This window comes from Athene noctua, chromosome 2 (genome assembly GCF_965140245.1).
Source record: "Athene noctua chromosome 2, bAthNoc1.hap1.1, whole genome shotgun sequence".
In the NCBI taxonomy this organism is placed as follows: Eukaryota; Metazoa; Chordata; class Aves; order Strigiformes; family Strigidae; genus Athene; species Athene noctua.
Window position 1 is genome coordinate 47,603,799 of NC_134038.1, and position 22,967 is coordinate 47,626,765.

The 22,967-nt window shown below is 37.3% G+C and overlaps 1 protein-coding gene across 1 annotated transcript in view; it reads right to left on the bottom strand.

Moving 5' to 3' along the window:
• Positions 1-22,967, bottom strand: part of ASXL3 (ASXL transcriptional regulator 3) — a 132,861-nt gene that overhangs the window by 34,760 nt on the left and 75,134 nt on the right. The window contains exons 5-8 of the mRNA XM_074899018.1: positions 22,477-22,598; positions 9,909-10,026; positions 8,898-9,017; positions 4,236-4,399 (exon numbers count right to left, since the gene is read on the bottom strand). Coding sequence (XP_074755119.1) covers positions 4,236-4,399; positions 8,898-9,017; positions 9,909-10,026; positions 22,477-22,598 — 524 coding nt within the window. The remainder of the gene's footprint in view (positions 1-4,235; positions 4,400-8,897; positions 9,018-9,908; positions 10,027-22,476; positions 22,599-22,967) is intronic.

Genomic DNA, 22,967 nt, shown 5'->3' on the forward strand with positions numbered 1-22,967 from the left:
TACAAGTCTGAGAAGGCTTTGAGATCCTTTGTGGATGTTTTTGCAGGAAGAAATCTGCATCCCATGTGAAAGGGCAGGGCAGATGCAAACCACAAGATGCTCAGAAGAACCCGATATTACCAGAAGAGAAAATACAAGACAGGGAGTTAAATTCTCAAAGATCAGACAGTTGACAAGCATTTGTAGAGTCTGGAAAGACAAACTTTTTCAGGGCATTCAGGAAATAACATTTTTTTTAGCGCTCTAAGGATGTGTAAAATCACTTAAGACTTCTACTACTACTCAGACAAGACAGCACTTCTCTTCATGGAAGCTCACCTGATGGGCTTATTTCCTATTCTTTTGCCCATACCCCAGTGTTAATAGCAGGAATTTGACTCCCCAGTAGCAGCAACAAGGAAAGCCGGTGTAGACAAGATATTGCCAGCTGCCATTCCTTTTCAGTAACCAGTCATACAGACCTGTTATTCATTCTTGCACAACATACATTGTTTAATTAATATTTGAAGAGGCAATGATGAAGTATAGCAACCTAGATACAGAGAGAAACTTCCTGCTTTGAAGATGAATATTTGCTGAGAGGTGGTCAGGAAGGCTTCTGTTACATGTAATTATCAGCTTGCTGTATTAATATTAGAAGCAGGTATTTCTTTGATGAAAATTGCATTGTTCTTCAGCTGTAGAATGTTCTAATTAGAGCTGAAAAGAAAAATACTTTGCTGGGATTTGTGACAACTGAAATATTTTGTGCAGATTCTTTCCATATACTTTCTATACATGTTTTCTTTATTGTCAGCTCAGTCATCTAGGTCTCCTGGGGGATCACCCAAAAAGCTTCTGTATCAGATGAGCTTTAATGTTTCTGAGCCTTTGAGTCCATACAGATTAACAAAGATCTAAAAATTTGGATGTTCAAATTTCAGATGAGTTTTCCAGTATCCGGTGATGAAACATTTTGGAGCAGTCTGCTAAACAGACAAGTCTGGGTCACAGCTGCTTCTTTGAACAACGTCCACATCTTATTTCACTCTAAACCCAAATGAAAGCAAACAAAATCCTTGATAAAACATATATACCATAAATGACAACTTGTTCCAGTTTCTTTTATAGACATTTTGAATACAGAAATTTATACATGAGCCTCACTGCTATCAAAATAAAATTTAAACTAATATACAAGCTGAAATCAATTTCAAGTGTAACTGATGAGAAAATTTATTTTTTCCTAAGAAAAAAAACCCTGTAATGATCCCACACTTCCACTCTGTCAAAATTCTGGCTGGAGTAGGAAAAATGACAGCACCAACATTAGCACAGTTATTCTCAACTTCTTCCATTCTGGGACATCTATCCTAAGGCCTTGTGTTCCATGGGCTCCCATGGCTCCCTGATAGCAGCCACAAAACTTGAAAAGAAAAAAAAAATCAGAAAACACACACCAAGAAGCTCCTGACTTGGCCCTGAACTTTCTAAAAACATATTAGACTAACCAGGGTTGAGAGAGAAGTCATTTATTTATCATAAACACTTGCATGCAAATTAAAAGAAAACCTCAACTCCCTTAACTAATGGTTTCTAAAAACGCTTATTCAAACTGACACATGCATGACAAGTTTCAGCTCAGTACGATTTAAGGAGGAGGAGTTATACCGCCCAGAAAAATGGTGTTTATGGCAGAAATGACAAAGGATCATTCATCATAGGGTTTTTCTATGTGGAGCAGTAATAAAGCCTAAATGAGACTGCACTTCATTAGTAATTTATTTCACAGATCACTATATATACACAAATAGCATAACTCTATTACATTTTTATAGTGCCATTCATTACAGTACTTCACATACTATACCCACACGACAACACAAAAATGCAGCTTTCTCTGGGGACGACAGCAGCAAACTGCAGAGCAGCACACAGGGAGGAAACACTTCAGAGCCAGAAGAGCAGGAGTAGCAATTGCCAGGCAAAACAAGAAAAGGACAATATAAAACAACAAAACTGAACCTTCAGAGACAGCAGCTAACTGAAATAACAGTTTTACACCCCTTTTGTTTGCCTGATGCCCTACTTGGTTTAGACAGCAGAAATAAAAGAGGAAGACTGAATACCCTTGCCTTGCCGTTGGAGTGACCAACACCAGACTCTCACCAGAGCTCCCTGGCTGGAATTCTCTCTCCCTGTCACTTGATCCTTGAGCACTACACTGGTGTTTTCCACTTGCACAGGAAGGAAGAGAGTATCAGTTCAATTTCGCCAGTCCATATCTGGGATGCTACTCTTTAGGCATAGAAAAGGGATGCAATTCTTTCTCTAAGACCTCTGCAAAGTGAGAATCTGGGGCTATCTCACTCCCCACCAGAAGACAATCCTCAAACTATCACACTGAGAGGACAAACATTTCCATTAATCTTCCAGAGACGAATGGAGACTCCTGCCTTCCAAATGCATGTTAAAACATGGTATGCTACACAAACCTACAGAATGCTGTGAGAAGATGTCATACAGACTCCTGTAAATGTCTCACAACAACTACTTTTTTGTGACTAGTTCACTTGCGAGGTAACAGTGTCCAATATTATAATGCTGGGCCTTTGAAATAACACCTGAAAAGTATGTATTATGTGAACACTTTCTGAAATAAAAATTAAAAAGAAATGCACTGCTTTTAATTAGTGAGGAGTGATTAAATTCAACAAATACTCTCTTGATATTCTTGCCAAAAGCTCTGCTGTAAGAATCTTGATAAGAAGGTAAATGGTTTGTCAGTAATAAAGGATCCATTTTAAAAAATAAATTTTAAAGTAAGAAACTTCTAAATAAGGCCCCTGTACTTGAAATGTAATTCATGAACACTAGGATCTTTGATAGTTGGAGAGAAAACATGATTTTACCTAGTAGGTTTGGATTTTTTTTAATCTCTTTTGGTAAATTAACTAGAAAGACAAAACAAATCAAAACTATCAGGAAAATATTTGCTGGGCACAAAATTAAAATCTGTTTTACAGCAGAGAAAAAGGTTCTCTTAAACTTTGTCAATATTGACTTGGACTGTCTTGTGGGAGTTTAAGAATAAATACATTTACATTGTTTCTGGTCTTAATGTGCTTTTTGAAATATTCCATTATCAAAGTGCATAATTTTAGTCCACAACATACACATCTAATCTGACAAGAGGCTGAGTAAATGTACATCAATACAATTTTTCTTTCTCTTTATGTCTCATATTGCACTGCCTTCCCCTGTATTACTGTGGGTTACTGTGGAAGACACTAACTACAAACAGTTTAAGAAATGAAACCACGGCATTTAACATACTGATTTAAGATGCAGGTTTTAATGAGCCATTTAAGTGACCTGCATTCTCTAGTTACTATATAAAAAGAGGAATACTGACCATCTGCAGAAAATATAATAACCTATTTGGGAAAGTTAATATGTCTGAATTAAGTACATGAGTATTCCCCATTGAAATTGGTAAGACTGTTTAAATCCAGAAGTGAGACAAGTGCATAAATGAAATTGTTTTGGGCCCTCTTTGCTATTTTAACTGCTAGACATGCTGGAAAGATTTTTTTTTCTTGCTCCAAGAAGCCTGAAATCCAACCAACAAATGCAGGAAGGACCAAACATTGCAGAAAATGACATGGAATTGAACTTTTATTTCGACTCTGTTACTCTGCAATTCATTCTTCTCAACGGAACCAATTAACAACCTGTATGAGCCTACAGGTGTGAGCTCTGAACAAGAACTTCCTTACAAAGAGTGTGAATGAATGGATTCAGTGCACTGGAGCTGAGCAGATGCATCCATGGGCATGGTGAAAGGTGAGGAGGAGAGGAAACTGACAGAACTAATATTGACCTGGACATTGCTGGCAGAGTGCCCAGGAAGACCACAGATGAAGAGACTCAACATAAAGTCTTGAAGATGAGAAGTTTATCTTCAACACCATAGGCAGAAAAGCTAATTAAGAGATTTGGCAAGTTCATAAGATCTGCTGGCCAGTTTCCATTTAGACATCTCAGGGAGATGCAGTTTTCAGAAAGAAAGGAAGCAGGAGCTGGCTGACAGATAAACTTTACAGTCATTCTACGTCTAACAGTTTAACCTAAGAAAGTATGGAAATTTTCTTCTTATTCTTTCTTGGAACAATTCCTAGTCAATCAAATCAGCCTATGCAAACACACTGTAAAAAGTCTCATTAAAGAAAGAAATATTTCATGATGCTACTTACCTGCCTGTCTACTTCTGGAAGCAAAAGCAGGAGGTATTGTTGAAAATGCTGAGGTAAAGAAGCAAAGGTGTGTTTATTTATTAAAGCCCTCAGGTTAGTGTTCACTAGAATAGATCCTGGTGTTTCTATGTCAATATCCTCAGCTTTGGTCCATTTCAAATGTCCTGGAGTAAATAAACAGAAATAACTTTAAACATAAATAAAGGAAGAGAGTAAGAACAATCCTTCTTTTTAAGTTTTTAGCTTTTATTGTATAATACAGTAAGCTCCAGAGAAACGGTACTCTGAGAAGGGTAACACAGCCGCTTCTAGGTGTCTTTAACAGCTTCTTTTCTATTCCCTGCATTTGACTCTTGAGTTCTTACAGGATTCATGTTCCAGTCAACATCACAGCTGACATATTCTTACTTCCAGCTCAAGAGACCAACTCAACTCAGCAGCAGCAGAAAATTTTCCTGTCATGTCATCAACATAATTATAAGCATCTATTTCCAAGCAAAAGGCTGCTTGACGAGGTTGATGTGAATCAATCATTACTGAGAGCTTCTCTCGCCATGCTCCGCATCTGCAGTGCACTCTGACCTATGTAACTTGTCCCATAGCACCTGCTAAAAACTCCGTGTGAATAGACAATGATCATAGAGATAAGAATATTTAATGTGCTAAATTAGTGTCTGAAAACATGCATTTTTTAGAATTTTCACAAGAACCTATGATCTAAAATGATCAACACACAGAAGGCAACAGCAGGAATTATTAGAGGTTTAGAAAACAGGGTCTGTGAGGAAAAATACAAACCCAGGAATGAGTTAGATAGAGACTCAGCAGAGGGAAGAAGAAATACTTAAATGGCTGATGCACAGGGTAAAGAACCCTGTCTTCTTACCGTCCACAGCAAAGGTACAAGCTTAAACTCATGCAGAGTAAAATATTTCTGTTAAGATACTGGGAAAAGAGAGCTTTCAACCACCAAGGACAAGGAGACAGTGGATTACATACACAGGGAGGCATTACAGCCTCCATCAGTGGAAAACTTAGACAAATGTTAGACAAATACCTCTCAGGAACAACAGGTGTATAACTTATTTTTCCCTATGATTGATGAATGAGTTAGATGACCACTGGAGGTACTGTCTGGTCTCATTTTGTTATTGTTTCTAGGATATTTAAAAGATTATTTTTTAAAGTTCCTTAAAGAGCAATTACTACTACCTGCTTCAAGGTATAAAATAGTACTACAATTCTTTCTTCCTCTCAGTCTTAACATGGAAGAAGTGGGGACTCCTGGTAAGCTTCTAACCCCTGCCAGGGAACTCCTCCAAGTTTTGGTCTGTTGTACTTTCAAATATTTCAAAGATGCTATAAAACAGGTCTTAACTAAATCATACACAAACTCTAGCAGAATCTCTAAAAAATCAATTGAAAAGAATATTTCACTGCTATGAGCAATGATGGCATTTGGTATTCACATTGAACCTCTCAGCAAGGATTACAACTGATATGTTAAGAAGAATAAATACATTATACAAATGGAGGAATTTAGGCATACTGATTATTAGGAAGTTCTCAAATGCTACAAACTATTTAACAGTAACATTAATAAAAATAATGCAATTATGCTTTAGATTTCTTGGAAGGCATATAGAGGTCTCCTCTGAAAGGCTATAACATCACCCACAAAACATAAAAATGAATGAAAATGCAGCAGATTTGTAAATTCTAAAAGCTCCCCTTCAGTCATAGCCTCCCACAAACATTCTTGCACTTTCCTTTTACTTTCCAGCAGACAATGCTAACTGAATGAGACAAGGATTACTTTGCACTCAGCACAAGATAACCTTTTCCAACACATATTTCCAACATACTGCATTTCAGTACAGCAAAGACTCCATTTCAAACCAATGAATGCCCTGTTTTAAAGGACAATTGTATAGAAATAGGGCTCATTTTCATGAATGCATAACAATAAACTGTCCTCACCATCTGTTCCACCCACTAAATATAAATGCAAAAAGAACACAGTCCCCAAGCATAACACAAATAGTATGGTGGATCCAATTTTAATGCCTGTATGTATACTCTTTTTAATCAATACAGAATACACATCCCCATCTTCTCAGTGACTCCAAACTGGAGTAACATTTCCCCAGCTAATGCTTCATATCCTACAGAAAGACACACCAATAGAGATGATCCAAACTAAAAGAAGACATAGGACTGCAAAGTCAGTAACATCCTTCAGTGGCAGATGTTTTAATAGTGTGAAAAGCTCAAGACAGTATCAGTAAGTCAAACCTAATTCTGTGTGCCTGGGTCAGGCTTTTGGCACCAAGTTTTTGACCTGCTACCACTTACAGGCTACTAGGGAGGTTCTATCAGATTGTGGAAGAAATATATATATTATTCCCAGGATGACAGGCCAGCAGCTCACTGTGGAAGCCCATCACAGCCATACTTCAAAAAACCAAAATCTGTTCAGAAGAACAACAAATTCTCTCTTCTGCACCCTTCCTATGGCTAATTTAGGAGCTTTACTGAAAGTCTCAAGTTTGTAATCAGGTTTAGCAAAGTATTTGGGAGCAGCATGGAAAGTAGTTGCTCTGTGGAGTATGAGAACTGTATGACACTACCACATAACTAATCATAATTCTGAGAGGAGTTTATGACAAAACACATGCCAACGTTTCTTATATTGTTTTGCACAGAGAAAGATATTTTGAGTCCTTATATAGCTGCTACCAGAGCTTGGGGGGATCACTGCCTTGGTCAGAAACAGAACCTGGAAGATGAGAGAGAAACGCAAGCTTATGGCTTTGGAAGAGATTATAGTCTCCAACATAAAGAATTAACTGTGAAAAGGATAGAAGCACCATGGTTCTAAAATCAAAATAGGAAAAGGATAGAAATCACATAGTCATCAGAACCAGTTAACTAGAAGAGGAAAAAGTTGTCATATTTAATGGGAGCTCAGAAAGTCTACCAAACAAAACATGCAGTCAATGCTGGGCAGATCAGCAGAGTTTCAGACAATCAAACAATGTCTGGAACTGAATTGTGCACTATATAGGACACTGGACCTATTTTCAAAGATGCTCAACAACTTTCTATTAGTATCCCAAGAAATATGTCATTAGAGAAACATTTCAACAGGTACAAGAACAGAAACCCTTAAACATTACACAAAGTGCCCTGCATTACAAGTGTGGTATCCCAAAAGGCCAGAGGAATTTTTCTGAAATCCACAAAAAATCTAATGAGTTCCCTCTGCATTTGGTATCATCGGACAACAGTTGATGAAATATCTGGGGATGGGGAGGGATGTCTACATCAAATTATGTATCTCAGTCTTAAATGTAGAGAAAAGTTACAGAAAATCATCTAAAACTGAATATATCTGCATAGCAAAAGTTGTAATACCTAAGTATTATATATTTTTGGTTTTGAATAATGCATTTTGATCAACATAGAGAACTATCCATCCATCTGAAACTGATGAATAATCTGCAGAAAGATCACATGAAACCAAAGTACACTTTCATGGGAGGCTGTGATACAATAAGGCTCACAGTTTGCCAGGAACTGGCAATAGCATATTTAACAATCAACCTATGATATTTAGGAAGTAAATTACCTTCAAGCTATTTTACAGAATCGTTATATATAACAATAGGCCTAGGCCGGATCATTAACAAAGAAGAATAATCTTATCACCACAAGGACAGGCATTTAATAATTTTTAGGATGATCCAACCATCACAAAAACCTTGTTTGCTAACTTTTCCAGTATGGCCACATTGCAAAAATACTTCTGTAAATGATTCAGCAGTCTGCTAAATGCAAAAAGTCCTTTGTAAAGATAAAGAAACAGTTATGTAATTATTCTACTTTACTTTAGCCAAGACAAGAGTCTTAGTGAACACTACATTTTCTGCTCCTTAGGGAATATTTCCAATTATATTTCATGCAGAGCAGGAAAATCTGCCTATCACATGGAGCTACTGAGAATTTACTCTTAGCATCTCTTCAGAGAAAATTCTTCATTAATTACAGATCATCATCCATGAATCTTTCTAAAAAACACAGAAAATAAAACCAGAAACTGTATCTACCACCTCAAGAGATGCAGCTTCAAAATAATTAAGGATCCAATTGAAGAAACAAATCAACCAAAGAAAGAGAATCAACCAAAAATGATATGCCAAATCTCTCTATGACATGGAATAATGCAAATGAAGAAAGGAGGGTTAACTTCTAATTGGACAGGTATGTAAGCAAATATGTTATTATCTTTGGGAATGAATGCATAGTAGACTGCAAGCAAATTTACCAGGAAGAAAGAACATTGTTACACCTCGTCCCCATTCCCCAAAAAGTCATAATGCAGCATTCAGAAGATAATTGCTAAATGACCTCTCTGCCTGCAGTTGCTTACGTCTGTAAAACTTCAAAAAGCAACTACAGAAAAGCATTCTGGGGGGAAAAAATGTGCATGGATTTTTCAGGTAGCCAGAAAGAAAGATGCCTTCTTGAGAAAAGGTCAGCTGCTGAGTTTGAAAAAGGGACAGATAAATCAGAAAAATAAAACTTTTAAAGAGAGCATAGAGTTTACAACAATAGCAGTATTACAATAACAAGTAAGAAATTTATTTTACTCCTACTCACCTAAACCAGATTTTTTTAACCTCTTTAAGTGCTGGCTTGTTTGTTTTCCAGTTGGAGACTTTTGTCCATGTTTCATCTCTTTATCAGAACCATCTGCTTCACCATTTTTAGATTCAGATCCTTAGGAAAAAAAACACAACCCCCAAACACGATACTGATGCACTTGCACCAACAACCCCCCAGCACCCCCTACACGGTAAACAAAACGAAAATAGGATTTAAAAACCATTGACATCTACTTGCTGAAAGGCAATACACCTTTCTGGTCACAATACGATTCCTCATCATCAGAGGAAATGGAAGTAAAAGCTCAATAAATCAATTAAGTGCTGAAAACCAAAGTTTACTGAACACTGCAGTCAATAAAAATGTTCACCGATCTAATAAAAATAACGTTTTCCTATAATGCCCAAGAGATACCTTTAAAAATATTTTAACCTCAAGTTATGGTGTAGTAAAACAATTTAAAGGTGAAAAAAGATCATTTCTCTGTGAAGAAACTTTTGTAGAAGAGATATACCTGGAAATACAATTGTCAATTTGTGTTAAACATAGAAATTTCTTAAAATTAAACTTAACCACCAGAACTAAAGGTCAAGGTTATGCTGCAGTGATAAGCATGGTACCAGAAGAAGATAAAGTTAACAAAAGGATTCGAGTATCGCAATGCAGAAATGAGACACAAATTCACATTCACAGAGAAGCTTGCGTTTTTTCCCCTCCCTCCCCTTTTTATGGCATTGAATACCAGCATGTGGTCCTCCATTAGAGTTCCAGAGCCAAACAAAATGTTACTTTGCATTCCTTTAATGCTGCTGCTATTACCAATTGTCATTTTACTGTGTGTCTTCAGTTCTTTATTAAAGAAAAATCTCCATCCTTGAGGCACTAGATTTGATAAGGAAATAAAGACGTTAAATGAAGCCACAAGGTGGAAATATCAGTTCAGCTGACACAGAGGAAGGCTCTGTGACTAGAGCTGATCTTGCAAACAGTCCTTTAGCTCTTTACCTGAAGGTGAATCCGACTGCTCATCAGACACCTTTAATGGTGTCAAAACAACACGAGGAACAGTCTTGTTTACCATCATTGAGACTCCATTTCTTCTTTTCTGCTGTTGTCTTAAAGCCTACAAAAACGATAACAAAACATAAAAATGTAACAAAAAATAATGCTTATAAGTGAATTACATGAGACATTTCTCTGCCATTAAACTGAATCTCTTAAAATAAGCATAATTTATATAGCTACTGACTTGCCTGTCTTCACCCTCGTCCCCTTTATGTCATTTTCCTTTAAATTATAAAATCAGGCTTTTGGTTATAAAGAGAAAGAAGATGCACCTTAGATCATTTTCCAATACAGTTTTGACAACAAAGAACCACGCAACTGTTAGCTCTACCTTAACAGCACAACATGATAACCCATGGAGTGTGAAACTAAAACTTCCTAGTAAAAAAATGTAAAATAAATGTTTCAAAACCAGAATAAAAATATATATGTCTGCACATCTCTCGCAGGTGCATCCTCTCCAGTATACTGCTCAGTCAATCAAGTTAACACAGAGTGTCATCAGTATGTACAGCATGTAAGGACTACAGTATTGATGCACTCACTCAGCCGTGAGTAGTGCTGCACAAAATCACTGAACATGGCAGGAATCATTTATTTTTGTGAAGGGAATCAGTCCTAATCTTGGAAACCTTGCAGCACTTGGCTTCTGTCTGCTTGACTTTGGGCATTAACCTTCAGAACACGAACATGATGGTGTTCTGGCAAATCTGGGGAAAAATGATACAAGAATAAATCTCTACAAATGGGAGTGCTTTGTGTTTCGTAAATGGATCAAATACAGGGTTGATAATGTAATACAAAATATTTAAAGATTAGAAATACCAAATACCTGTCAGACTGTTTTACATGGAAAGTGATACCTGATTCAAAAGATCTTAAAACATACAAATATTACTACTTGCCAGTTAATACATTTGTGAGCATTAAAATTCTGGAATTAATCAGAACAGGCTGGGCTTAATACAGATCTTTCCTATCCTCCTGTCTGTTTTTCTCCAATCTCACTGTGCACTCTCTTTATAACTGTGATTTGTGTTATGATCTTGGGGGGGGATTTATTAAAGTAATACTGTACCAATGAGGAACATATTTGATACGAATTATCCCTGTAGGTTTATGAGCATGAATGACCGATGCCTTACAAGGTTTAAGTCTGTAACTTCAATTAATCTGTAATATCTTTCACAAATGTTCACATAACTAAATAAAAAAAGCCTCAAAAAAAATCTGTATCGCTCTATTCATCTAAATAACATACTACACAACATAAAATACACCAAGCCACACAAAAGCTATTTCTTCGATTAACCCCTTTTATAGTACACTTCTTAAAAGACACATCAGCACTGTGCAATAAAAAGCAAATTAGAACACTTGAAAGCAAGCAAACAGAGGAAGCTGGTCAGATCTGCACTGAACCAAAGAAGCAAGCAGAAAGCCATGAAGAACATCCTATACTTCACACATTTTGAGACAGAAAATTCATACTGGTACTGAGCAAGAACAGCCAGACTTGTGGATAGAAAATTCAAAAATGTTAATGTTTCTCAAAAATTCCACAAAATTTAAAAAATTACCCTCAGTGCACAGTCCCGACAAACTGTCAAACCAGGTGATCCTTATTTGATAGTAATACCGCTAAAACAGTAACAGTCCCCTAAAGATTAACTGAAAAGACAGCAATCTTCTGCACTAACAGCATACCAATGTAAGCACAACCCAAACTTTGCATTGTTGTGCCCCACAGCTTGATTTGCCTGATGAAGAGCAAAGAGAAGAAATACCCATCCGCAGTGTCATCCTCCCTAGACAAATGAGTAAGAGCCCAAATGATGTCCCATGTTCTCCTCCAGCCCCCTTCTGACCTTTCAAGACAATTTCCACCTCTACCAGGGACCACAGCCTTGTTGCCAGCACCCATACAGAAATACCATTTTAATGATTTATACAGCTACTGTGACAAAGGCAGATTCTTTGTAAAGCCTCACAGTTGATTTTCAATGCATGAGACTGAACTCCCATGAATGAGAGAAAGCAAGCAGCAGTGTATCCTCCACCAGTGACAGGTAGTCAGCGTTCGTACACCTTAGGTGACACATGTGCTGCTGGAGTGAGGGCAGCGGTACCCAGTCTCCCTCAGGTGCACCACTTACCTTCTTTTGTGTTACAGGAGGGACACTTGCGGACCTTAAGCACAAATTTATGCAACTGATCTGGCACTTCCAGGAAGCACAGGCCACCCCATGCTTACAGAGCACTAATGCAAGATAGCATGGCTCATCCCTGCACCCTCCGGAGCCACAAGAGGGGTGAACACAGCTGGGAGCTGGCAAACGCTGCTACCAGAACTATTTACTTTGAGACACAGCCCACTTCTGAGCTACAGGCTAAACACCTCAAGATGTGAGGATCAAGCACAAACTTTAAAGACACCATTTTCCTTTAACACATATGCTTTTCAGGGTTTCTTTTTCCCTAAGATTCATTGTTTCACTGTCAGTCCCTCTCTCACCTCCTCCAGTTTCACAATACAAGGAACCAAACCCTACGCAGGGCCCATAGTTAAATATCAAAATCAGTCTGTACGGGATGACTCCAAGTGACAGTAAAGCTACACACATGTGGACACGTGAAAGACTGGTTGTAGAATGGGAAAAAAACCTTAAAACCATGCGGACATCAAAATCTAAGTCTAACTTTTAACACAAAGTGCCAATGAATTACACTGTGTCCAGAGAACAGATGAATAATCTTCCCTATGCCTCTCTATCTTCTCATTTGTTAAAGGATAGATATGAAGCAGGGGAGGAGGGTACAAAAGTATCAAGTAAATAATCTAACATTTGACTTGTAGGGTAAAGAGGTGGCTGAGATTTTGCTCAGTCATCTTGTTTAGTGGGACACATTATTCCCAGGTAATCACAACAATTTTGTGTTAAATTTTCCTTTGAATTTAAGGCTGCAGGGTCTGAAATTTTGCCTAGACAAGTCTTTGCAAGACAACACTAGGAGCAACCCAGCAGAAGGAAAAATTGCTGACTGACGCCTAGTTACTAATAAAGCCAAACAGGAGTTAAGTATAAACCAAGGACAATCTGTGCAGTCTCTGCTGAGGACGAATATATAACTTCTCTACATTTAGCCTGAGGGATATTAATTTTAGGATACAAGACTACTGTAGGCTAAGACAAGAATCTTGTATCCCAAGATTAATTCAGCTTAGCTGGGAAGTCAATGGGATTACTCAAAGTGAAACATACACCAAATGCTTTTCTATATTGAGCTTTTAGTGTACCAAGCTAATTTAGTGCTTTCCTAGTCACCGCGACCAAATAAATCTCTAGTTTTGGCTCTTCCAGTGAAGGGAATAATCACAAAGTAGATGAGTCAAATTTGTAATTAGCATTGAAAAAAATGAAAAATTTTATAACTTATTTAAAAAAAAAATGGTTCCAGATCTCACTGTAGATACAGAAAGAGTAACTAATGCAAAGTACATTGGCATCTTTCACTGACACAGCCTTTTGCATCTCATCCATATTTAGAGATATATAACCTCCTAGCTGGGCTTCCTATAGATCTGCAAGAAAGAGATGATGATTCTACCAAATGATAAGGTGTCATTTTTACTATGGAAAGTAAGAGAGAAACACATATAGCACATATGATAGCTTACATAAAGTATATTTTTGTTTAATGAGACTCTATGCTTATATTTCAGATGTATTCAGTCTTTTGTGCTAAATGGTTGAGTTAAAAAAGCTGCAAGTTGTGAATTCCTAGAACTGATCACTGTTGAAGTATTCTGTAAAACTTTACTACTATCCTATATGTACAGCACATAAATAAAAAAGGAAAGAAAATGAAAGTTCATATGGTATATGTTAAACATTAAAAGCTCTCTTAATATCACCACCAAAATATAGTACTTACATCCAGCCTTTCACAAGCAGATTTGCAAAGGACATCTGTGAATCTCTTGCACATAACGAGTATGGAGCATTCCCAATATTCCCATTCATAAAAATGAACCTGTGACCATCTGTTGAATAACACTGCCATGGTCATTATACAGGGCTTGGCATAATTAATTAGTTTAATGAAATTATTTTTATTGCCAAAATCTTTAAGTAACCTCTCAATCCATTTTCATCCAAAGAACTCAAAATAACATAAAAACGTAAGTATTAAGAAAACACAAACTCTGAAGATAGATGTCAAAAGAAAAACACCATACAATTAACAGTGATCTTCTAATTCCAAGCAGTTTTTTATAAAGAGGTGACAAGAGCAAGTTGTCTTCTCTTTTTCAGGGAGTTTATGCCCCTACTGGAGTATAGCAGTGTATTGGAAGTTTCATGAATACCATTATCTGTTCTTAAGAATAAAAATTTCATATTTAGTTGACCTTAACACAGGAAAGACTTCTTCACCCATGTGACAAAATGGTCCATTCTCTTCAGTAAAAACTAATAAAGTCATCTCTGAAGTAGGAGTGAAAGGAAACAATATAAACTAAAAGGTAACTGGGGAGAGGGGAAAAATACATCCCCAAAAGAGCACCAGAAGCAAAATGTCAAGCTCTGATTTTACTGATGCTCAGGATACTTTTTTATTATTTTTCTTTCCCACATCTTTTCAACTCAGAATGAAAAAATGCAACATACAGATAAACCATTAATGCAGAAAACCACTTTCATTTGAGATTAAATGCATGACATGCTGAGAATGTTAAAAATTAGGTTATTAACAACAAAGATATGTAACACTTGGTTGCATTAAGCAACATTGTCCCAGATTTCTATTTGTTCCATAAATGTCAAGTCTACATTCTGAAACTCATATCACGAAACATAACCTTTGAAATTTCACACATTATGGATCAGAAATGTAAAGCTATGGAATTCTTCCGTTCTGCCATGTGGAAAACACAAGCTATGATACACTGAGAAAAGTCTATTGCATAAAATAAATAACAACTCTACATGGTGGTCATGGTCATGGATCCCAAATTGGCAAAGATGAAACAGATTTACAGTTTATCGCTTAACACCACCATAAAATTCAGTCTTTGTCCTCTTTCTCACCCTCATTTTTTTAGTAAAATTAAGACAGCCTTTAATTCCCATGTCTCTATTAAATTAAAATTTCTCAGTGGCAACCTGTTTCATGGATACACAGAGCATTTAAAATAAAACAGTAAGCACCACAGATCATGAAAAAAATAAATACATTATTATGTTTGGGATTCCACTACTTCTTGTATAAAACATACATTAAAAGCACCCAGTTATAAGCATGCAAATGTAAGATTCAAACAATAATAAAGCTGTCTTACACAAACAGCTACAAAGTATGAAGTGCCATTTCCAAAGCATAGAGCAAATTATTTTACTTCCAATCAGACTTGTACACCAAACATAACAGTACTGGTGGCAAGTGTACAAACTGATCATTTGGAGATGAAGAATAGTGGTAGAACACCAGTCTGGAAGTTTGGAGACCCAGGGTTTATTTTCAGACTCTGCTAATAACTTCTCAAATATCTATTCTTGTCCCATGTCATCCTCTTTCCCTGTGACACTTATATCTGTATTTGAAACAAAAATAATTTCTTGTTGCATATTTGTTCTTTAGGTCTCAGTAGTGGTCAGGGTCTTTCTGTACAACTACAATATACATTAACAACTGAACATTTATCTGTATATTAACCAACACTGAACTATAGTGCTTGGACGTTCATGGTGCAGAGACAGAGATATGTGTGTATTTATGTGTGTGTCTGCACATCTGCAAGCCAGCACTATCTTCTATTGGATTACAATCACGCATTCATAGCTACGGTTGCTGCAGATCATGATAGACTGCAAAGCAAACATTTTTGTTGCCTTCCCAACCACAGAAAAAGTACAAAAAGCCATGTGACATGTTCAGTGTCTGTTTTGACTTGCATGTGAATGGGAATGATGATGGCATATGCATCAACTCAGTGACACTTTTTTTCAAAGAGGTTTTTAAAAAATTGTTTCTGTAGTATTAAACTAATAATATCTATCAGCTGAAAAGTGCTTTATGGGGAAATCAGTTTCTTGGAACAACAAAGCACATACAAGTAAGGAAACTGTAGAAAACAGTTTAAAAACAAACTAAAATAAAGATAGCAATGACAATACAAAATTTTACAACGGTAATCAACATTTTCCATTAGGTCAAATTTGCAAACGTACTCTGCACAGGGTGCAATGCATAAAGTGGGGGCTTCAGGGCTAGACTACCATTCTCCAGATTAAAAAATCCTGTCATGCTACCTCTTGAGAAACAGGTGCACCAATTCGTTCTGCACCAATGTAAGCAGTTACAGTGTAATGCCCTTCTGCCAGACATCCTGTTTGAGCCTGGGTTCTGCTACATGCCCACACACCCTGAGCACACAGCCTTCTGGGGACCTACCCAACAGCTCCTGGAACAGCAGTTGTAGGTAACTGCTTGTCAGCATTTTGTAGGATGCTTCCTAGAGCTCTGAAGAGTTGTGAGCTGTTACAACTCCTGTCTTTCCCTGAAAAGGCCAACCATTTCTAGGATGCACTTCAAAATCAAGGCATGCTTCATTTTCACCTGGGTACAATTTCATGTTACAAACTATTCAAATCAAAAGCTGTTCTTTTCATAAGGCCCAGAAGAAGATACTCACTTAGACACCCACTGTCACTATACAGAAAAATCACTGGAAAAGCTTGACTGGGACTCTCATCTCCAGTGGTGATATTTGTCATTAATACAGTAGCAGTGACCAATCCAGCTTAACCAGGTTACTTCAAGAAAAACATGATCAGACAAGTGCAATGCTTAGAACTCAGCCACTATCATCAGCTTGATTGTCTCAGACTTGAGACTGCATCTATAGAACAGAACATAGAGAGCGCTTTTGACCTATATTTGGGAAGGAGATTCCACTACGTAGCAGTGGTAGATTTAGCCAAAGGTAATGTTCATGTCAGGACATATTTTAAAGTGAGGGACAGAGTGAGGCAGAGAGGCAACTACACTGCTACACGGTACAGTTCTAATGTTGCTTTAAAATTCTTCTTAGTCATCTCTCAGAGTAAGAAATTCTGGAAAACATATTTATTAAAATGCAAAACATGCAGGAGTGCTGCAAAAAGCATACTATGCAAACAACCCCAGAGGAAAAACAAAGAAGCAGAATGCCCCAGCAACTGGGATCTAGTTATTAAAAAGCGGTACAAAAATATACAGAGATTGTGTGGATTCCTGTCCCTTTCTTTCCGTCACAGGTAAGGGTTAGGGACCCAGAAGAAAGTCTCATAAACATTCTCTTGCATCTTACCAAAGCACTGTGTTGAGCAGCTGGTACATGCTGCCCATGCATAGGGACCTTTAGAGGGACATACCGTGCAGCCTGCCTTCGGGCAATGCATGTACTCCCTGAAGAGCTCCTGCTGGAACTCTCGCTCTTCCAGCTTCTTTTCCCCATTATGCAGTCTCCCTGCCATAGTTTCACTGTCCTCTTCCCTAGACTTGTCTTGGCAATCAGAAAATCAGTTTAGTTTATCATCTTCGAATTTCCATTTTTCTGAATGCATTTTGTAAATTCCACTGTCCCTTCCCATGTCTCTCTAGAAGTCAAAAAGCAAAACGTTTTCCTTGTTTTCCATTTGTTGACAGGAAAATTTGTCAAGAATCATCACTTATGTTGCCAGACATCTGATCAAATGCTTCAAGCTAGGGAGCCAGAATTCTCCAGCTGTGGCCTTGGTAAATTTGTAGCATCTGAAAAGAAACATAGGAAAATGGTTAACAGAGACACTGAGAAACTGCAGCAAACTATACTGAGGAATTCAGTACAAAAAATACCTCTCAGTTGACAAGTGGATTTTCAGAGCCTTTCAGGAAGACACCCTGTGCTCAAATTCTAAGTGATAAGGACATAATCATAAAGATCTCCTCTGTCATCTGCTTCTTTGGGGGAGAGGAGAGCAGGCAAATATATCAGGCTTCTATCAGAACATGAGAGTGCGTAGTTGCTCAAATGAGTCAAAGGATAGACACCACAGACAGACTCATACTAGATTACTTCCTATGTTGAAGCAAAATGCTTCAAGATAACCTGCATCTGGCTGTAGTCAAGGAAAGAAGTCCTAACACAATGAGTGTGGAGGGAGCAAGACTAGTGAGTTTGCTCTTGTTCTTCTCTCAAAGCAAGACAAGCAGTGTGCCTGAGCTGAAGACAGGAAAGCAAATCCACACCAGCATCAAGTGAGATCAGGATTCTACCTTCAGTGCCAACCTAGGCACCAGGACACCAGTGTCCTTAAAAAACAAACAAACAAAGAAATCTTGATAAACTAGTCCTGTGAATTTGGGTAAATCAGGGCTAAATTACACTGTTCACCATTCTGCTCTGAAATTTAGTCTCTTATTGCTTCAGGTTGTAGCTTGGTTTCTAATAATTATTACAGTTGTGCTAGAAAAGTCAGCCTGAAATGGTATTTGGAGCTGTACAGGTCTAACGTCCTGTAATTCAGAAGCAACACATAAGCCAAACCATAACTTCCCCATAGCTCTCTTACTGCTTGGGGCCTGACAGCATCCACTGGAAAAAAAAATGGGTGTGGAATTGCCACTTGTACTGTAAGACCAAATCATAGGGTTGGGTGCCTTCCTTCTCCATAAAAAAACGCATCTACCCACTTTACGAATAAAATAGTGGCACATACATGAACCCAGCCACCGAGCATGCAGACAACGCCCAAAGTTAAGAAAAACAAAACAAACCACGGTAGTAACATACCTTGTGTAGACTCCCTTATTTCCTGAGCTTCTCTCCTCCCAAACCCACTTGGCTGCTGTCTCTGGAGTTTCTGTCTCTACAAAGAGATCTGGATGCCCAGCACAGTCTCAGACATGTCCGGGTCTGTATTCAGATCCTGAGTCTGAATGGAGTATCCTTCTCTTCTCCCAACAGAAAATTTATGGGTACCCTTCTTGGTGCTGATTCCAAAGTGCCAAAAGTGAGGCAGGATTTTCTTCCATGTCTGGGAGGTCTACTATCATCCCAGACATCGTTATAGTGCATCTTGAAGTTCTTTATCCTCTCTTGGTACTGCCCCAGGAAACAACTGGTACACTGATGGACAAGGTGCTCTTATACTTGGCTATCAGAGTCCAACAGACACTAATACCACCTCAAAGTCCTGGATATTCACACATGCTCAGTGTTACCTACGTGAGGCCAGTTTGCAGGTATGATTGTTTCTTCTGAGAAATGTTCCAAGAACATCTTGATAGATACAGACAAATCTGTACATAGCGAAGACTTCCCAACAAAGTATCACCTCAAGTCAATGCAACAGAAACTGGACCAGAGAGGAGCATGGTAGATACTATGCCATGACTTGATGTCCGTACTTGAGTTAGCCTTGTCCAGAGCAAGAATAATTCACACAGTAGTGTGACCATATACCACTGCTAGCAGATGCAGATGTAGTTCAGTACTTTCCCAGGAAGAGATCTTTACATGGGTCTGCATACCAAAACTCTTGAGTGTGAAAATGAGGTAAATCAGTATGGAACTGATCAGTACTGATAGGAAATTAGTGTGTGACAGCATGCCATAAACTTAGTTTCAAAGGTACTTGATGAGCAACAGCTGGGCACACACACCTGGGCACTTCCAACAGCAAAAGGGAAACAAATCTATAAAATCTGCCATCAGAAAGCCAAGCACAAAAGGCAGGTCTACACCACAGACTCTTGTCTAAACCCTCAGGAAGAGGAACTATTTTGTTGGACATTATACTCCAATACCATACAAACGCAAAACTGAAACTCCCTCAAAAATGAAAGAGAAGCATGAAACACAGTGGTAAAACACTCAAACCCTTTCTCCCAATGAGGACACTATGGAAGGGGGTGAAGCGAGAAAGCTTCCAGAACAAAATGGCAGCCCAGCCTTTGAAAGGTGAGGAGATGAGGTCTGAACTGTGACACAGACCTTGTGAGAGTCCACTGCAACTGCAAACCATCTTAGCCCCTGCAAAGTACCCCAGACCCACTGCTACCTGAGAGAAGAAATTAAGATCAAGAACCACAGCTCAAAAAATGCCCTTTCCTCCAAGCTTCTAGCATAACTCAAGAAATGCAGTGTTGTGACTAATTTGATTCACAAGAACATCCTAAAATGCAGGCTGTTACAAGGAAATGTGAGATTGCTCTTTGCAATCTAAACCCAGGAACATACCTCTACAATTCATTAAAAATCAAATCATATGTAAATCCAGCATATAATACTTTCAAGAGAATTACATATGACTACAGTGGTTAATAAATAAACAATGGAGAAAATCTTCTAATTCTAGCTCAGATCTTCAAGCAGTACTGCACATTATCAACTTGCCTCTTCCTTTAATTTTAATGGATTACAAAACACATACACCCAAGATCAAGTTAATGTGAAGAATCCACTATTTTAAAATAAATTGAATAGGAAACTTTCTGAAATACTATCGTGTAGGTTTTCATTCTGTGAAGACTGTTTAGTAACAGAAAAAAAGCAATAGCTAGGGAAGACCACATTATGACATATATACAGTATATGTATGTTTATATAGTATAAGCACTTGCTGAGAGCATGACAATGGCTCATCTTGTTACTTTAGCATGGAACCAGTAAGTTAATACCAGTTGGAGGAGCGCTGCATACAACTGCCTAAAGTTTCTTGTGTATTCAAAGGTACTACAGGTTCTTCTTAGTACAAATTTTAGGTATTATGTACCCATAAAAGCATCAGAAAGATTGGAAAGTGAAAGAATAAATTTTCAACAGCGATTTTATAAATAAAATCACTGTTAATGTTTATTCACCTCTGCTACAGTATCAAATTAAATCAAATCTGCAGCATGTATATAGCAGTAGTCAACACCTGAAACTTTATAGAGAAAACAAAGCAAAAATCCTCTCCTATTCCAGAACACAAATGTCCATTTGTCTAATACTGTACATAGAGAAAACATTTTACAGATAGCTGTAATAATACTCTCATACACTGAAGTACAGGATCTAATTACTATCAACTTAACTAAAAATAACTTCTTTTTATCGATTAGTTAATTTTCTGTTGTTTTTCTAACCCTACTGCCTTAGGGAATGTTTTCAAAGATTTCCATCCATGTTATGACTTTTTATATTAATTAAGCTATTCTGATTAGTTTGCTCTTTTAAAAATTATTCTCAATGCTATACATCTGCGACGTGACAAATGGTAGAGTTTAAACAGTTATCCAAGTTCAAACATTTGTGGCTTTGCTCTTTTTTCCCTCCCTCCTTTCCCTTTGCCCGCTCCCTCCACCCCTAAGAAAGTTCATATATTGCAAAAGATCTGTATAGAAATATTTCCAAGAAGTGTTTTTCAGAACTATCCACACAGTTAGTGAGATGTTTTGTGCCCACTGCTCAATTTTCCTGACCAAACAGATGTGAGAACCCAATCTAACAATCCTTTCCAGTCCTCAAAGCCTCTAAGTACAAGATAACATTATGTGAATGATAGAGGTCTATTAATTTTGGTGGATTTAAACTCGAACCGCATGAAAAAGCTAAGCACAAATACTTAAGTGTTTCGAGGAGATGTGGACAGGGATTGCTTAATTTAAGCCTAAATCAACAACTCCGCAATAAACTACCCCATGAAATACTAGACCTCCGTTAACCATAACTAAGAGAGCAGTTATGAGAAAAATTAAAACAACATAATCTCATTATGCTAACACTTTAGAAATGTTATATTTAATTTTTCAATCGTTTTTATAAGACTAAAACATATTTACATAATCAAAATTGAGAGGAAATGATAAATTTTTTTGAATTATAATTTTTTAGTTTTTCTTTTTCATTTGCTTGGCTGTAAGCTGAACTAATTTGGCACTGTTGAAAAATAATTTTTACATTGTTATGCTTTCAGTTAATATCTGACTTTCAATAATTAGCTACTTTTGCCAAGTTTTACTACTTATCAGGCAACCTAAATAATTCAAATCATAAGTTATTCAAAAAGCAAAAACCACCCCACTTTTATACACTGTAGTGTCAAATACTATATGAAAGAAAAATTACTTAAACGACCATCAAGAAAAAACGAACAGCAAGTATACCAGATTGTCACTTATCTGCAAAACTTCTTTCAAAATCTTTTTTTACTTTAAGCCTCACATAAAATTTCCAACACAAATGCTTACACAGGAAAAGCAGGGATGTGATAATATAAACAATTCTGCTTACTTGAAAAGCACTTAAAACCCATCAAATTCACAATAAATAGCAGGACTGCACCACTGGTAAAAAGTGAAGAAAAAAACCCCAGCAATACACCACTAAACAAAGCACAAAGACTCCTCAGAAACATCTTGAAATTCTACTGAGATCTTATTCATATAAGACATACATGCCAAAGGGAAGCCAATTGATTATCAGTCAATAAAAGCTTACCTGCTTAAGTGCTTTCTTTGTGTGCTGCTGGAAGGAAGATACTAGCTTGCTTTGCACCGGTGCATTAGTAAGGCTTGAATCACGACTGGAAGACATTTCTTCAGATGTCTGCTTTGGGCAAACTTTATAAAAAGAAAAAAAAAAAAATCAGAATACTGTTATGGGGGTTATCTTCCCTGTATCTTGGAAAGTCCTGAGGACAGAAAGCAGAAAGGCAAGTCCCTGGAAAACAAAAAGTTCACTATAAGAAATTCAACTAATTTTGAGGTCCAGATGAGCTGTAAATCAAGCCACATTCTAAATAAATGCATGTAAATGCATGGCATCACAAATATTTGTACCTCATCATACCCTTTCTATGCAGTTCTGGAGGCCTTGCATATTTTACCTTTCAGGTCCTGAAAGGTAACTGAAATAGTTTGACTATGGTTTTCACACAGAAGCTAGACAAAAATTATCTTCCTCACCAAGACAATTTTAATAGATTATTA